This window comes from Pyrenophora tritici-repentis, chromosome 1, assembly GCF_003171515.1.
Source record: "Pyrenophora tritici-repentis strain M4 chromosome 1, whole genome shotgun sequence".
NCBI classification, from domain to species: domain Eukaryota; kingdom Fungi; phylum Ascomycota; class Dothideomycetes; order Pleosporales; family Pleosporaceae; genus Pyrenophora; species Pyrenophora tritici-repentis.
In genome coordinates, this window is record NC_089390.1 from 7,174,566 (window position 1) to 7,191,557 (window position 16,992).

At 50.6% G+C, this 16,992-nt stretch overlaps 8 protein-coding genes across 8 annotated transcripts; 7 read left to right on the forward strand and 1 right to left on the reverse strand.

Annotated features, from left to right (window-relative positions):
• Positions 1-207: 207 nt before the first annotated feature.
• On the forward strand, positions 208-3,661 carry PtrM4_027830 (uncharacterized protein; the record flags this gene model as incomplete). The annotated part of the gene is made up of 4 exons (XM_001932496.2): positions 208-1,012; positions 1,059-1,410; positions 1,458-2,293; positions 2,343-3,661. 4 exons carry the CDS (start codon positions 208-210, stop codon positions 3,659-3,661), a joined length of 3,312 nt encoding a protein of 1,103 aa, XP_001932531.1.
• Positions 3,662-4,068: 407 nt separating this feature from the next.
• On the forward strand, positions 4,069-6,129 carry PtrM4_027840 (uncharacterized protein; the record flags this gene model as incomplete). The annotated part of the gene is made up of 6 exons (XM_001932497.2): positions 4,069-4,155; positions 4,221-4,291; positions 4,349-4,532; positions 4,585-5,066; positions 5,114-5,955; positions 6,011-6,129. 6 exons carry the CDS (start codon positions 4,069-4,071, stop codon positions 6,127-6,129), a joined length of 1,785 nt encoding a protein of 594 aa, XP_001932532.2.
• Positions 6,130-6,838: 709 nt separating this feature from the next.
• On the forward strand, positions 6,839-7,714 carry PtrM4_027850 (uncharacterized protein; the record flags this gene model as incomplete). The annotated part of the gene is made up of 1 exon (XM_001932498.1): positions 6,839-7,714. The coding sequence occupies one exon, from the start codon at positions 6,839-6,841 to the stop codon at positions 7,712-7,714; it is 876 nt and encodes a 291-aa protein (XP_001932533.1).
• Positions 7,715-8,952: 1,238 nt separating this feature from the next.
• PtrM4_027860 (uncharacterized protein) lies at positions 8,953-9,384 on the forward strand (the record flags this gene model as incomplete). Its single annotated transcript, XM_066103775.1, has 1 exon — positions 8,953-9,384. One exon carries the CDS (start codon positions 8,953-8,955, stop codon positions 9,382-9,384), a length of 432 nt encoding a protein of 143 aa, XP_065965977.1.
• A 54-nt stretch (positions 9,385-9,438) lies between these two features.
• PtrM4_027870 (uncharacterized protein) lies at positions 9,439-10,242 on the forward strand (the record flags this gene model as incomplete). The annotated part of the gene is made up of 1 exon (XM_001932499.1): positions 9,439-10,242. The coding sequence occupies one exon, from the start codon at positions 9,439-9,441 to the stop codon at positions 10,240-10,242; it is 804 nt and encodes a 267-aa protein (XP_001932534.1).
• Positions 10,243-11,234: 992 nt separating this feature from the next.
• PtrM4_027880 (Atrophin-1 domain containing protein) lies at positions 11,235-12,494 on the forward strand (the record flags this gene model as incomplete). The annotated part of the gene is made up of 1 exon (XM_066103776.1): positions 11,235-12,494. One exon carries the CDS (start codon positions 11,235-11,237, stop codon positions 12,492-12,494), a length of 1,260 nt encoding a protein of 419 aa, XP_065965978.1.
• Positions 12,495-12,660: 166 nt separating this feature from the next.
• Positions 12,661-13,914, forward strand: PtrM4_027890 (Dimer-Tnp-hAT domain containing protein; the record flags this gene model as incomplete). Its single annotated transcript, XM_066103777.1, has 1 exon — positions 12,661-13,914. The coding sequence occupies one exon, from the start codon at positions 12,661-12,663 to the stop codon at positions 13,912-13,914; it is 1,254 nt and encodes a 417-aa protein (XP_065965979.1).
• Positions 13,915-15,134: 1,220 nt separating this feature from the next.
• PtrM4_027900 (aminoglycoside phosphotransferase) lies at positions 15,135-16,200 on the reverse strand (the record flags this gene model as incomplete). Its single annotated transcript, XM_066103778.1, has 4 exons — positions 15,135-15,175; positions 15,232-15,537; positions 15,596-16,142; positions 16,195-16,200. The coding sequence occupies 4 exons, from the start codon at positions 16,198-16,200 to the stop codon at positions 15,135-15,137; spliced, it is 900 nt and encodes a 299-aa protein (XP_065965980.1).
• Positions 16,201-16,992: the final 792 nt, after the last annotated feature.

Consider the following 16,992-nt stretch of genomic DNA (forward strand, 5'->3'; position numbering starts at 1 on the left):
AGTCAGCCCCGCATTTCAGCCTCGATGCGGCGCTCGCTGTGGCGGTGCGGTGCGAGACTCCCGCTCCACCAGCTCTAGACGTGCATAAAGCTCCCGTTCTCGACGTCAATCCACGAGCGTTGCTCCTGTAGCGCAATGAGGTGCCAGCAGTGACTGAAATCTGCATAGTCGACTCTCCCTTTTTTGCTCTCTGGCCGGCCCGAAGCCATGTTCAACATCTCGAATTTGGTGCAGAAGGCCCAGCAGTACATCGAACCTACGCTCCACAACATCGCCGCGCCCGCATCGTCAGACCGCCGACCCTCCAAAGCCACCCTTTTCCGCTACCAATTCAGGCTGCCCGACTCGCAAAATCCACTTCAAGAGATCACCGCCGAGCTTACCCTTCAGCCCCACCACTCCACGAGGGGCGCCGGCGACGTCAGCGCCGACAAGGAGCGCAGCCAGGGCAACCACTATGTAGGGAAGCTGCACCTCAGCGAGAAGTATCTCTGCTTCTCCACCCAGGGCTCCAGCTTCGCCAACACAGCCAGCTTGAGCGCGTCCAGCACCTTCACGGGGCAGACGCATGGGGCGGGGCCTGCGGGAAATGGTTTCACACTACCACTATGCGGCATACGGCGGGTAGAACGACTGCATAGCCAGAGCTACATGTTTGCGCTCGCAATCACCACCTGGAATGGTATTCCCGACTCGGCCACACAGACGCCCGCTGGTCAGAAGCTTACCATCCAGCTCGCGGGGTCGCGCCAGGCATGTGAGCGCTTCTGCGATGGTCTCAAGAAAGGGCTGAGAGAAGGCGTCAAGGACGTAGAGAACCTGCGCAAGGTAGTGGGCCAGTGTTACTCGGAGTATCTGCTCACAGACGCCGAGGAGAAGAAGGCTGGGGACAATGGGAAGCAGGCCAAAGAGCACCCAGACACCGGCCTGGGCGTGCTGTTCAGGTACCCCGGCAATGCCCGAAAACTGAGGGATGCGACCAAGATACGGTTATGGCGCGAGTATCTGAAAGGTAAGTCCCCCTGACTATAACATGCCGCCGTGTTAACCTGTAGTAGATAACGGCCGAAGCGCGACCCTCATTCGGCAACCCACTTTCCACAAACTTATTCGCGTCGGTCTACCCAATCGCCTGCGCGGTGAGATGTGGGAGCTCACATCGGGTGCCTTCTTCTTGCGCCTGCAGAACCCCAACCTTTACACCGAAACGCTACAAATGTACTCTGGGAGAGAGTCACTGGCCATAGACGAGATTGAAAAAGATCTCAACAGAAGTCTGCCAGAATACCCTGGTTTCCAGAGTGAAGAGGGCATCGGTCGGCTCCGGAGAGTCTTGACTGCATACAGCTGGACCAACGAAGAGGTTGGCTACTGCCAGGCGATGAACATTGTGGTCGCAGCATTGCTCATGTATGTACGTCCTATGATTTGCAGCTCAACTCATCTAACAAGAAAAGATACATGTCCGAATCTCAGGCCTTCTTCCTCCTTTCCGTGCTGTGTGATCGCCTTCTGCCCGGGTACTACTCGCAAACCATGTACGGCACCCTACTGGACCAGAAGGTTTTCGAATCACTTGTTGAAAAGACCATGCCCATACTATGGGACCATCTCGTCAAGTCAGACGTGCAGTTGTCCGTTGTTTCTCTGCCCTGGTTTCTCTCGCTCTATATTAACTCTATGCCTTTAATCTTTGCTTTCCGCGTTCTTGATGTCTTCTTTCTCGAAGGCCCAAAAGTTCTGTTCCAAATCGGCCTGGCTATCTTACGCATCAACGGCGAGGAGCTACTCGATACTACTGATGATGGCGCTTTCATATCAGTCTTGAAGTCGTACTTTTCGAGACTCGACGAATCAGCTCATCCAAAATCAGACAACCCCAAACTACGAGCCGTGACGCGCTTCCAAGAGCTCATGGTCGTAGCCTTCAAGGAGTTTGCCGGGATCACACAAAACACAATCTCGGAGCAACGGGCGAAGCACAAGGACGCCGTGCTAGAGAACATTGAGAGCTTTGCTAAGCGCACATCAATACGAAATCTGGCTTCAGACAGCAAGAAACTAAGCGTCAATGATCTTAGCTTCTTGTATGACAAATTCTATGCGGTACTGTATGAACGCCAGCAACGAGCTGAGATTATGCAACAAGAGGCCGAGCGCAAAGCGAAGGCGAGCAGGATGAAGGCAACTGAGGTCGTCACCGGTATTGCTGCCAACGCGGAGAAGGGTCGTGTAGCCCTGGGGCCTAGTCCTACACAGATGGACTACGATGCCTTCAGAGAATTCCTCGCCGGTGAGCTTTTCAACACGGGCTTTCCTTGTATTTGCTGACACATCTCTAGGCATCGCCAAATGGGCAATTACTGATTCGCCAAGCCCGCCATCTGAGAGTTCAACAAACCAGGCTACACATTCGTACTTTGGTAATAGCATGAAAAAGCGACCGCCAATGTCACCATGGGGATCAGGGCCGGAGCCTGCAGATCATGAATTCATGCGACGCTTGTTCCGACGCTGGGATGTAGACATGACAGACTCACTATCGTTGCAGAATGTCGTCACCGGGTTTGCCCACGTCAAAGGTACCAAGGACATCATGTCCAATATCAGCTATTTCTTCGAGCTCTACGATGACGACGGTGATGGAAGAGTAGACCGCGAGGGAATTCTGAGAATCTCGGAAGCTCTCTTGTTTTTGTCGCGAAGAGGAGTCCAAAGTCCGTCTGCTTCCTCGCTTGACGTGAGCCTGGAAACAAGTGCGGAGCGGGCCGGTCGCGACGAACAATTCCTGAGCAGTGTATCTGCATTCATTCGTAACTGCTTCGAATACGCTGACCCTGACCATCCGTCTAATCAGACCAACCGAGGGGTGGACGAGCTCAAGGACGACGTGGATAAGTTTGCCATCGGTGACGATGATGAAGACGATCTCATCGACTTTGGCTCCGAGCCTGGCACGCCCAAAGCTACAAGCACAAGCTTTGATAAGTTGGCCAAGAGCCCACTATCACCAACACCCTCAAACCACACAACAGCATCAGAGATTGCTGAGCGCGATGAGAAAGCCAAGATTGCAAACCTCGCTTTAGACCCTAACAAGCCTTTACACATAACCCTGCCGACGTTCCGCATGGTCATTCTGGCAGATGAGGCACTATTGAACTTTTTCGAGGTCGGATTCTCTTCCTCATTCCGTCTCGCTGATGAGACGCTTCCTTCCGCTTCGAGCTTCCACAATCTCACCACTTTTGCCAACGCCGGAAGGCATGGCAGCACTAGTGGTCTCAGTGGTGTGGTTGGTGGTGCTGGCGCAGGCGTGGTGCCACCTGGCAAAGGCCTTCGAGGTATGCTCGACAATATTGTTAATGATGGAATGCGTGTCGCGACAGAAGTCAGGAGACGATACGACGAAGCGCAGAAAGAATTGGACAAGGAGGCCAAGCACGGACGGGAGGATGAGGAAGATGAGGAAGATGTTGATGCGAAGGATCTGGATTTGCTCGAAGGTGCCGAGACGGCCGATGTGGGCGTATCCAAGGCTGAAGTGCTACCCGATCTACTATCACCAGGTACTGCAGGTGAGACTGTAGAGACGACGAGAAATCGATCGGCGAGTGATGCTAGTAGAAAGGTGCTAGAGTTTGAGGCTTCTCAACGGTAGTACTATAGATTCTAGATATTTGCAGCGTTTCAAGTTTTCTATGGAGTTGAGGTAGCCATGTTAGTATAGTACTCTCTTGTTGGGACTGGGCAGGTCAGGTACTAGCGACTTTGCGCCTTCACAGCAAACACATATTTCTACAAAGCCGGGAGCGCGTCAGTGTGAGTTTGAAATACAGATAGGTTGCACATACTTGTTTCCCTTTCCATGTTGCATATTTGCGACATTTGAATGTAGCTTGTTCGTGGCTACGGGCGCGTGAGGGGCGTCAGCTCGGAACTACCCCGCAAACATGCTGTGTGGCCCGCGGCTCAGTTCCGAAGACTAAAGTCTTCCATCTCCACAGGAATACGTGTGCATGCTGCTCGTGCGCTTGTCCTTACTTCCAATGTATTCTCAGGATGAAAATGCTGCGGTCGCTATTTGCTCGCGCTGTAAGATTGCCTAAGCAGTTCCACTACACGCGACGAGGCCTCCTTACCCAAGCATACAGCGTCGGACCTACCGAGGCATGTCTCAAGCTTCCAATTACATCACATCTTGGCTAACAATGTGACAGCCGCCGCTACTCGAGCAAACTGTACCCCAACATTTCGCAGGTATTGTGAAGCAATACGGTGACCGTGACGCGTTCGTGCCATTCCGCTCCAAACGACACATGCTTGTGTTGGGCTGATACTTGAGTAGGGTTATATCACACCACCAGCGCATACGCTTGACGTATGATGCTCTAGATCGCGACTCGAATAGACTTGCAAGAGGATTACAGAAACTTGGGGTGAAGAAGGGTGACAGAGTTGCTGTGAGCCTGGGAAACAATGCCGAGTTTGCTACCCTTACCTATGCGCTCTTCAAGCTAGGTGCGATATTGGTATGCGCGGTTCCATGGAACCAAATTACCATTGGAGACTGACAGTATGCAGGTACCGTTGAACCCCTCCTTCAACGCACCCCAAGTCCTCAACGCCATCAACCACCTAGACGCCACGCTGCTCATAATTGGGGCTGAGACGAATAGTCCTCGCAAGGACCCACGTCCCAACATTCCGCTGCTCACACATTTAGTACCCAATCTTGCTGGCTCCAAGATCGAATCGGAACTAGTTCCATCACTAAGAAATGTGGTGCTGGTAGACAATGCGCGAGGTAGGATAGATCTGGACGAGTACAGGAGCATAGGAAGATATGAGAACATCTTGGAAGATGGTGCGACGGACAACGCATTGGAGGATCAGGGGCTGAGCCCACAGGATAACATCAATATCCAATTCACGTCCGGCACAACGAGCATGCCGAAAGCTGCGTGTTTGACGCATCGAAGTATCTTGAATAATGGCTTTTCCATTGGTGATAGGATGCTTTTGACAACAAACGACGTTGTGTGCTGTCCGCCTCCATTGTTTCAGTCAGTTTCCCTGCACCGCTCATGGTCCGGTATCTGACAGTTTATAGCTGCTTTGGTTGTATTCTGGGTTACATGGCTACAGCCACGCACGGCAGCGCCATAGTGTTTCCCACTGAAGCCTTCAACGCCCTCGCAACTCTAGAAGCTGTCCGCGAGTACAAATGCACAGCCCTATACGGCGTCCCCACAATGTTTGTAGCTGAACTTGAGCTCCTTTCCCATGGCACTGTCCCGCGAGAAGGCTTTGAACACCTGAGGACGGGCATTGCGGCGGGCTCAGCGATTCCATCGGAGCTTATGCGTAAATTGCACAAGAATCTGAACTTGACGGAACTCACGATATGCTACGGTATGACAGAGACAAGCCCCGTTTCTGCCATGACTACTACCGAAGATCCCATCGAAAAGCGTATCAACAGCGTAGGCCGTCTCCTTCCACACGTCCGCGCCAAAGTTGTCGATCCCGCAGACTGGTCACGCACTCTGGCCGTGGGCCAGCGCGGTGAGCTAGCTGTCTCGGGCTATCTGCTCATGAAGGGATATTGGGGCGATGTCGCACGCACACAGGAAGTCCTGCAGCCAGATGAAGAGGGCAGAATGTGGATGCATACCGGAGATGAGGCATCAATGGACGCGGAAGGGTATATCAAAATTACAGGCAGGATAAAAGACCTGATCATCAAAGGCGGCGAGAACATACATCCATTAGAGGTGGAAAATTGTCTCTTCGCCCATCCGGCTACTAGCGAGGTCAGTGTTGTAGGGCTGCCGGATGAACGTTATGGCGAGGTCGTGGCTGCATTTGTGGTCAAGCATGAAGGAGAGGATGGGAACGTGACAGCGGACGAGGTGAGAAGTTGGGTCCGGGAAAGACTCAGTCACCATTTGGGTAAGTTTATATTCCACGTTGATTTCGAAAGTATTACTGACAGTACGCTCAAAAGTGCCAAAATACGTCTTCTGGGTAAACAACTACCCCAAGACAGCAAGTGGAAAGATCCAGAAGTTCAAGCTTAAGGAATTGGGAATTAAGCTGTTGCAAGAGGGTAAAGGGTTAGTGTGAGCGGCGTAGTCATCCTTCCGCTCGCGCACACTGCCCGTGTATTGTCCGGCGGCGTGTAATATATTAGCGTTGCCACCAGCGATGCTACCAGTGACACAGGACTTGGTGATGGTGACCTTGAAATGTCTTCAGCACGCTCAAACCCTTCAAGCGACTGTTATGAGACCACTGGTGTTTTGCATATTCTGCTCCCAACTCCGCTAGCTCGGACCGGTGCAATCTGTTTTAGCGCACATGGCAATTTATCTCACATGCGTGTCATACTCGGTTCTGTGGGCGAAAAGCATGACGGGCGTTGACGGGGGCGTGTGGCGCTTGACTATATTAGGCGAGTGCTTCTTCCAAGCGCGCACACTGTACTACCTTTATTTCCCCAAAATGGCAAGGGCAGTCTCGCAACATTCCAATCGGGGCTAGCTCTGTTACAATCATGGCGATGCTGGCGACAACAGTGCAGTGCTTATAAGCGGGTATCCGCATCTGTCGCTTCGCTAGTCAATGTCCGGGAGAAGATTGCCAGCCTTTGAAGCATCTCAACATTTTCCTTAGCGCGACGTAAGAGACAGTAAGCTGCTTCTGTGTCTATCTTTTCTTGCTTCAAGTTCATCTCCGAAAAGGAAAGCGCATACCAACAGTTGTAACTTACGACATCCAATTCTAACCTGCTACCCTACCAAACGTCGACTCTTGATCGGGAGAAAACGCAACCATGGCCAAAGAAGCAACCAACACCGCAGTCCCCAATCCCTCGAACCCATCTGCCCTCAAGCCGCGTTATGAAATTCGCAAACTGGAACCAAAACACGCTCCCTGGGCCATGGCCATTGTCCTTCACAGCCATGCCTTCCGCAACCCTGTCTGGGGTGCCAACTGGCCGGACCGGGTAATGGCAAAGTGGGCAAAAGAGATGTGTACCCCATGCGCCTATCTAGTAGAGTATCAAATCGACTCTGGCCTCTCCTACGGTGTATTCGACACGGAATACAAGTACAAAACCGCAGAAGCGCAAAAACTTGGCGGAAAGCTCTACTGGGACGTCGACGAAGACCCATCAGCCAGCGTGGAAAAGACACAAGGCCGGGAAGCCGAAGGCAACAGATTGCTCGAACAAATGGATTTTCCTTTGGTCTCCATCGTCTTATCCTACGACGGCTTCTACCCGCTCGACCACCACAAAATGGAGCCTATCGTACGTGCGTGGCCCGAATTCGAAGTCTTATACGGCACCCTCGCAGAGCGCGACCCTCGCGCCCCAGAAGACTGGCAACCCACGGCTCCGGGACAGGTTCTTATGCGCAATGCGACGTCTACGCGGCAGGACTACGAGGGCGAGGGTATCATGGCTGCGACAGCGAGGTGGCTGCAGCGTGAGGCGGCGGCCATGGGGTACAGAGGGGTTCAGATTGAGTGTCTTGCCGATGCTGTGACGCATGTTTGGAGTAAAGGTGCGCAGGCGCCGTTCAAGGGGACGGTGGTGAGTGAGTTTGATACTGAGACGTTGGAGACTAAGGAGGGGAAGAAGCCGTTTGCCAAGGCAAAACAGAGGGTTGCTAAGTGTTGGGTTGATTTGGAGGCGGCTGTATAGAGTGGGATTGGGAAGAGAGATATAATAGATTGCGAGCTGGTGTGGTGGCTTTGTCGCGTATACGTGTACGGAACTGCTGCCATCTCGTGAGAAGATACGATGTCATTTTGTAACTCTTTATCGAATCCACTCTCTTACTAGGCATCTTTTTGATCAGTCATCTGCGTATCGCTATCGATGCGGCCATGGGGTCACGCCCCTTACGGCACATCAGCTCAGCTGAGAGCAGCATCACCTCAGCCCCTTTCTTGAGTTGGTTAGTCGTCTCAATAATCGAAGCTGGTAAGAAGGTTTTTGTATCAAGTGAGCTATAGCGAGCGACTATATATACACCACCGAGATAAGTGATGGCGACCCTTAGTCAGGTGAGATGTAGTTCACAGTGTGTCGTGTGAACCGAGATGGGCTATCATCAGAGTCTATGGCAGTATGAACGCCAGGGTTCATTGAGAGAGCGTTGACAAATTAGTCCCATGTCAGTGCAGCAGGGCGTTAGGCCGGCGCCGCATGTTTCTATGACTTGTTAGCAGCAGTCATTGTGGTTAATTTCTAATAGAGTACATACCGAGAAATATTCTGCATTGGGCTGCATTGGTGCTAACAGCCAGAAACACATCGACAGTAAAGATTTGGGTAAGGAACTGCATCCTCATCGTATTGGTATGGGTATGGGTATTAAAACTCTTGGTGTTGTAAACAATCTTAGAAGCTTGATGATTGTGGTGATAATGTGTAGATGATAATGATAGGTTAGGGAATACCTTTTTGTACATATCGAGCCCTGCCCCACAGTTTTTAATTGCGAATTAAAATTTCACCGACGCTATTGTAGAGATACCAGCTTTTATCCTTAGCAGACTTGTGACGTGGCGATCATCAAGTCGATTGGTAGGCTTGATTCCTAATCAGGCGTGTAAAATACGGTGAGCTTGTGCTACATCTAATTAGGGGTTGAACTACCTCGTGTAAGTTCGTAGATGGCGGCGGAGTCCTGTAAAGATTCGTTATACGAGGGGGAAGTGCCGGAAAAGAGCTAGATGGATCTAGTATCACTACTACATAGGTAGCATAGAATACTTAACAGTGTATGTAAGCAGTGTCTGGCGCATATAGTGACTTCTAAACACCTAGGTAGGCGGCTAGGTAAGTTAGATCTTACGGAAGATGGACTTCTCGTAACCTACGTGTTATTTCCATCCAAATAATACATTTTGAACTAAAAACCCCAGTGCTTCGCCATGTCTGAAGATGATACATCACAGTTCAACCCTAACGAATGCGCCTCCTTACATAATCAATTGGTGCGGCGGCTTAAGGAAGCAAACCCATCTATCCAGCCACTACAGGACGTTCTCAGAGCACATAGCACAGAACACTCATTAAGAACCCGTCTCTCACCTGATTTTCAGACATTTCTTGCTACTATTAAATCCTGGCCCGTAGAGGGAGAGTCCACAGCCCTAACGTCATTCTGCCAGCCCCCCAACTCCCAGTCCTTGTTTCAATACCGCTCATGGCCCCAATTCTCCGCCTACGAAGACGAGCTCATTCTTCTCTACCAAGACGTCTCTCTCACTATGGAAAACGAGGGCGGCTTGTTTTTCGATCAAGAGCGCGAAGTAGCATGTTGGATCGACCCATCGCTCGGGTTTCCGCCCGAGGACTCATGACTACCTCTCGCGGACATCTTATCGCGCTGGCTGATGATGTGGGATGCGGGGAAGATGCGGGTAGAACCTGAGTTGTCCTTACAGCCATGGGGCCAGTGGGACTTGCAACAGTCGCTGAATGCATGGGATGAGCTTGTCGCTGCGATTGAAGAGCGAATGCCGGTTCAACCTGAGCAGAGAAGCGATACTACGACTCTTTTCGAGACAACCGTGGCGGAACGGTGGTGCGATCACCCGTTTCAACGTGCATTCCTGACACAAGCGCGTGCGTCGAACAATTCTACTATGAACATTGCCCCAGGAGTCAATCCATGGAATTCCCCCACGTTCGAAGCAATCCACGCCAAAGAACCCATCAACAGCGAACGCAGACTCGCCATCGGTAACAAGCCAAGCGATGATCCGCAACGCGAGTGCCATCGCGATCGCAACTTCGCTCCCGTACTACTATTCCCCAGCGACACGACCGTCGCACACCCAGCTAGTCGTAGATTTGACAACTTTTGGGGCCGCGGATTGGTACTCCTTGAGCGGAGGGCAGGGTTGTATCTTTACCCTGAGGAGGAGTGGGGTGATGCGGTGCTATTTGTTCATGGCAAAAGGCGGGACACGTTGTTCACTTATCAGAATGGGTGGTGTCCATGGATGCGCGTGAGGCCGCTGGCTACTCTGAGGGAGGTGCTGACGTTTTGGAAGTTCTTGGTCGTTGATGGCGTGTGGCAGGTTAATGAATATGGTGTTGTTGGGGGTGAGAGTTATTTTGACGAGCTTGATGGTAGCAGGAAGGTGGTGGAGTTGGCGGCAACGCAGACGGAGGTGGACTTTCGGGCACCTTGGAGCGTAGCACCAGCTTACTGACAGAATACACAATAGTGAGTGATGAAATCTCATGCATGGGTTTTGCTCTACGGACGCCGGGGGCGCAGGCAGCACACGGCATCGCTGCGGCCAATCTGCGCCAAGCAGTTCTTGGCGCAATCCTTCGGGTCAGCGCCGTGACATTGAGTAATTTACTGATTAGTTATGGTCAACCACGTAGCCATGGTAAGTATCCTAGGCTTATACTCCGCTATAAAAAATAGTAACAACACCTGTTTAGTGAGATTCTACAGCCTTGAATTGATTAGTGCCTTTAACGTTCAGGTGGCTGCTTGAGCCGTTGGGCCGCTTGGACTGTCAACAAGGTTGTCAGTAATCAATATCTCATCAATATTGTTGTTTGATTTGTTTGATTCGGAGCCAACCAACTAACCAACAGTTAGCCACTGTATTTCTGTCAATCAATCAACCAATCTTGAGAACAAAATGTTGATAGGATTGGTGTTGTTTGATAGTAAGCGAGGGAGGGGGATACCTAGGTGAGGCCTCTGGGATAGCTGCTCAACGACGAATTCTTAGTGTTGGATCTTGCTTACTAAGCCTACTCGCGTGTAAGTTTGTCAGATTGAGGCGAGGTTTTGCTCCATGATCGAGCCGATGGTGGTTGGGGAAGGACATGAGACCCCCAAACCAGGGCTAGCGCCGGGACTTAGCACTGCCAAGCCCGAGGCGAGGCCACCTCCCACAGACAGAGCCGTAGACAGAGACAGACAATACACTTGATCCCATCCATAAAAATCTGACAAAGTTATATGACCTAGGTTCCATCCCATCTCTCACTCACTCCAGGCTAGTACGTACGAGGCTTAGCGCCCACAACGCTAGCTGGCAGAGACATAGATCTCAATTCCTGTAGCACAATACACAACACGATTCACACATGTTCCATTCCTAGTGCTACTGACATCAGGCTTATAACATTTAACAACACCTTACTTTCTCGCGGCTCCGGCTTACTTTTAGCCTTATCCATGCCCTCTATACCAGCAAAACGCAAGCCCGAGGCTGCCGAAGAAGCTGATACTCCCTTCAAGCGAGCACAACGTACGCGCAAACCTACGCTCAAGGCGCTGTTGGGTGACGGCAGCCAGCCAACCCAGCCGATAGAGCTGCCAGAAAGTACGCCGGATCCGCCTACAGAGCCGCCTACAGAAGTTATCGAGCCGCCCACACGGGCTATTGAACCGCCATGTAAGCCTGTACAACAACCCGAGGAGCGCCCTCGGCGGGCATCACCACTGCCTATTTTGGCTGCCTCACAAGCCTCTCGGCTCACTGATGAGCCAGCCTGGGAGTCGCAGTTAATGTTTGATAAGCCAGAGGACTCTATTGTACAGCCTTTAGCTTTCTCTAGCGCTGCCACTGAGGCTTCGGTGGAGGAGGATAGCGCTGTGAGCGTCGATTTTCGCGACTTTGAGGGCGTCGATTGGTCGCGATTAAAGGGGTTTGTCGCGCCGCTGAGCACTCCACGAGGCAAGGCAAGCTGGATTTTTCAACACGGCTGGCGTGTCTGGAAGGAGGGTACTCACCACCCAGATGAGTTGTACTTTGTGTGCAAGTACTGTCATATTCATAAGCTACCTAATGGTGTACACCGAGTAACGAAGTCAACCACTGCCGCCAACGGGCACCTCCAGCTTGATAAACCTGGTCATCGGCTCAGCAAAGACGGTCCAATCCTAAGCAAACCTCTCCGCAAACATGGACAACAATCACTTCGTCAGGCAGCTCTAAGCGGTGTCAAATTTAGTCTAGAGGCGTACAAGACTATAGGAAACTTCGACGTACAAGAATTTCGGCAAGCAGCTGCGCTCTGGCTGGTCGACAACAACAGACCACTCCGCGAGTTTGAGACGCCGGCTTTTCGCAAGATGATCAGGCTTGCTAATCCTGAGGCAGAGGCGGCGTTATGGAGGTCTCATAACAGCGTGTCAGCGTTCGTGATGAGGTTGTACAGTTGGCTACGACCTCAGGTGGTGCGCGCGTTGGCTGAAGCCGAGAGCAAGGTACATATAAGCTTCGATGGGTGGACGACAAAAGGCGGCAAACGTGGCTTCTTTTCTGTAGTTGCTCACTACGCCAACAGTAAGGGCGCGATAGTTGACCTACCCATCGCGCTGCCGCAGCTGGTGGGTGCCCACACTGGTGAGGCGATAGCTGACGCTGTAACCAAAATCCCTGCAATCCTTCAGCATCAATCGCAGCAAACTCGGCTACTTTGTGCTCGATAACGCTTACAATAACGACACCGCTGTTAACAAACTCGCCGCGATGTACCACTTTTCTGCCTCCGATCGCCGCCTCCGCTGCGCTTGCCACATACTTAACCTTGTTGGCCAAACGATTATGTTCGGGAGGGATGCTGACGCGTATAACAACGCCCTGGAGAACACAAAGATGGAGGATTTTTACATGAAGGAGTGGCGGAAAGAAGGACCGCTTGGCGTGTATCTTGATATTATCAACTACATCAACCCGCCGAAGCAGTGGAGCATTTTTGAAGATTGCCAACGCGAGGCAGTTAACAGCATGCCCACAGGCGCCAGCGGCGGCACTCGCGAGCCAATTAAGCCGTGTGTTACACGTTGGAACAGCTATTACGACTGCTTTAAGCGCGGAGTTCAGCTCCAACAAGCTATCAACGCATACGCCACGTACCACATTCGCGAGACTGAACAGGCTGACGAACAGGCAGCTATTAGAGGAAACAAGCTGCCTGATGTGCCGCGGTGGATGAGGTCAGACGGCCTTACGGCGGCTGACTGGGCGGTGATTACTGAGTACATGGCGATACTGCAGCCGCTCAAGTTTGCTACAGATCGCCTCCAAGGCCGCGGCAAGTGTGGCCGTTTTGGCGCACTCTACGAGGTCATCCCAGTATTTGAGAGTGTGATAACTGAGCTGGATGCACGCCTTCGGCCATACGAATCGGTCAACCACGAGCCATCTGAGGCGCCCGAAAATCACATCCCGATCAACCTGCGAGCCGCGAGGCGAAAAGCGAGCAATTACTTTACTAAGATCCTCCAAAGTCCCATTTACTACGCAGCTACGGCACTATATCCACGATATAAAACATACTCTAAGCGCTTCTGGCGCAACAAACCTACACAATTGAGCACCGCGCACGCGAAGTTTCTGCGGGTTTGGGCTGCCTACAAGCCTGCCGCTGCTGCCACAACACCAACCCCTGCGCCAAAACCTACCATGAGCAGCTTTGACGACGCTATCGACGCTATACTAGATGAGGACGGCGAGCATACAATGGAGGTGGAGGATGAGTACGATAGCTGGTTAAAAGAGCCTATATGGACGTCTGATCAACACAAGGAGGGTCCAACAGCTGTACAGTACTGGTTATCGTTGAAGCCGAAGTATCCACATCTTTCACGATTGGCGATCGACGTGTTGACTATACCCGCCTCCAGCTCTGATTGTGAGCGCGTTTTTACGGGAACTGGCGATATAATTGAGCCACAAAGGCGGAAAATTGGCGCGCAGTTACTGGCTGCTTTGGTGTGCTTGCAACGGTGGACTCGTGCAGGTTTTACAACACCAAGCACGACAACAGCAGCAAAGCATACTGATGAGGAGCTCACGGAAGAGTTTGCGATAGGAACGTGGGAAGAGCCGCCTGCAGAATTGTCATAGAAACGTCCCTTCAGAACCTTAAGTCTATCAATATTCAATCAATCAAGCAACCAAAAATTGGCTCTTCAGTCTCATCAACTCAAACAAACAAACTGTAACCCTAAGAAATGAGCTAATCAATCAACATCTACGCCTCAAATGTTGGTTGTTTTGTTTGTTGACTTCTCTGACTGTCAAGCTTGGTACATGCTGCCGCTGCGCCGCTCTTCAGGCACGAGCATCATGCTTGAGGATCATGCTTCTCCATTGTTCTATGAAATCTTGATCAATCTTCCCAAGACTCTCAGGCCAATAGATTCTTGTTGAAACAGCCGTCTAATATATACAGTAACATGCCCTGCTTGTCAGAAGTCCTTTTTGATCATCACTAGCCTCGATAGGATAGCCCAGCGTCTAATACGGCACAGTCAACAACACTTGAGAATCCTCAACCAATACAACAACTTCAAAATATAATTCTGTACTGCATGGCTGCTCGATCAGCGCTTCTGTCTAAATTCCGAGACTCACTATTCCTGCATTTGACTATAAAGATGGCAAAAGTACACCTATGTTGGTCTAAAATCACATCAGCCACAACATTTCTACACCGCTTCAACTATATTTATACCTGCTCATTCATCTTCGTTTGCAATCACAATTCTATCATTTATTTATCGTCGTTTTCGTCTTATACTCAATCATGACATCCACGGAGACTATATGGTACAATGTGTACATCGTCTACTTCACCCAGCCTAGCGGTCCAGCTCATGAAGGGATTGCGTTGGTTCCAGCACAGCTCGAAGGTCAAGCGGGGGGTCAATTCTACCATGTCAAAGGCACCGTTGGTATGGGAATGGACTATGAGTGTCGCCCTGGCTACAATTTTGGTCGCAGCCGATCGTTTAAGGACAAAGTTTATCAATTTTAACTGCCGAAATCTTACCTCCCAAACTTCGAACATATCGCAAGCACCCGGCCTCCCCCGTGCGCTCACCGAGAGCGAGCCAAACCCTCCAGTCAGGGACTGCGCCGCTTGGGTGGCTGAGGTACTTGAAGAAGTCCGTACTCTTCTGCGGAGCGGTGGCTTGGCTGCCTGAGCCTACCTAGATCGCCGAGTGGAATTTCTCTTAGCACGTCGTATCTCGCTCTGTTTCGCGGCTCATATCTAAGCGAGTCAATCTTGTGGACCAGTTTTCGACACAAAATCATTCCGCTTTATAAATGCATAAAGATTTCTAATTGGATTTACGCTCGGCCTCTCCATTGTTAGCGGTAGCTTTATTATCAGCTACCATAATACACTCATTAACTTGGCATGTATCAACTGCTCACAATAATAAGGTGTAAGAACGCCTAGTAAATGTGATGCCCAGTCATTAGTGAACACTTCGAGGTGAAGTGCCTTGACGAACTCCCAATAATCTGGGTACCACCCTGCCATCTCCCAGTCGACGATTGCTATTACACGACCATTCTTGACGATAATATTGTCAGGTCTAAGGTCCCCATGAGTAAAGACAATTCCATGCTTATGTGTATTAACCATGCCACGGATGTAAGGGCCAACCTGGCCTTTTGATTTGGCGATAAAGGTGTCGGCAATTGTAGCGTTAAAGTCTCCTTCGCTTTTAAACGGACCTAGATACCTAGTTAGAAATATCGCTATCAACTCTCTGATATAGATGTGATGACTAACCTCGGGAAGTTGTAGACCATTCTAATATAACATCAGTGACTGGTCCTTCATATACGGATCCAATGTAGTTGGCTGGTGGAAGAGAGCGAAGCTCCGTTATGTGCTTCTTTAGGTCTGTCGAGATTGTTTGCTTCTCAATAGGGGTGTATTTTCCCCATGACTTTCCTAGGTCTTCGCCTTCGATGAACTCCATAAAGATATATGTATCGTAGACACTCCCAAAGTCGTCGACGTCTCGGTCTAGAGGCCCGTATGCATATGCTGCAAATAGTCTTGGGATGGGTATTGATGTTCTCTCAGCCACATACAGCATGTTCTTGGCTTCGATAAGAGACGCATGGGTACCGTATTTTACTAGCATCGAGGGTGACATTTTCGCAAGTTGTGTGCCCGCTCCCGTAGCCAATATCTCTGGGTTTGATGCTCTAAATTGTTCTGGACTGATGATTTCTTGTCCTGGGGCCAGATATAGCACATTGATCTGTGGACTGGAAGGCATTGAACTGTACAGTTCGGGCATTGCGGCTGCTTGGAGTGCAGCGATAGGCTGGTAACGTACGTGAGTAATTTAATACCTCTTTCCAAAAAAAATCACTTACTGTCATCTTATCTTTGAATGAAACAGTCTTTAGATTAGTTTGTTATAGCTTGCATTAGAACGGGTCCGCTGTTCTTCTGTTTGCTCAATGCAGAGTCCGCAACAATCAATTAGATCGGCATGATTGACTCCTACCTAGGTTAGTGATTACTTGATTAGGAAAGTGCTATACTTAGATAGGAATCAATCATGCCGATCTAATTGATTGTTGCGGACTCTGGCTCAATGCGGCACCGTAGATAATGTCAATCCGTAGTTATTATACAGAGCCTTTGTTGAGAGAAAAGGAGGCTAAGATAATTATCTTTAGTGACAGTAGTCGTAAGGCGACGTTTTGTAGGGAATGCGCAGTTCAGAAAAAGACAAAAGGAGGTACGCTGCGCTGCGCTGCGTGCTGGTGCGGGGCAAAACTCGCGCCATTTCGCTTAAACGTTGTACCGGTACCGTGCCCGTGCGCAGCGCGCACGGCGAACACCATCTGCTCAATCTCAAAAACGAGGTTGTACAACGCCACACAAAAGCCCAATACTAATAAGAACTTAGTGTTGCAGTAATTAGATGCTTGCGATTAACTTGTACTATCTAAATTTTTGTGGGAGGTTAACGTTGCGGCCAAGTGATGTGACTCTAGGTGGTGCATGTGATGGGCTAGACCCATGTATGCCTACCTGTAGGCTGAGAGAGAGCAGCGCAGTCATGCCTCCTACATAAATATCAACTACGCAAGCTGAATCACGTTGATTCAACTTGTGCATGTCTTTTGCGCACGCGTGGTGCATGTAGTTGTGCCGCTAGTCTT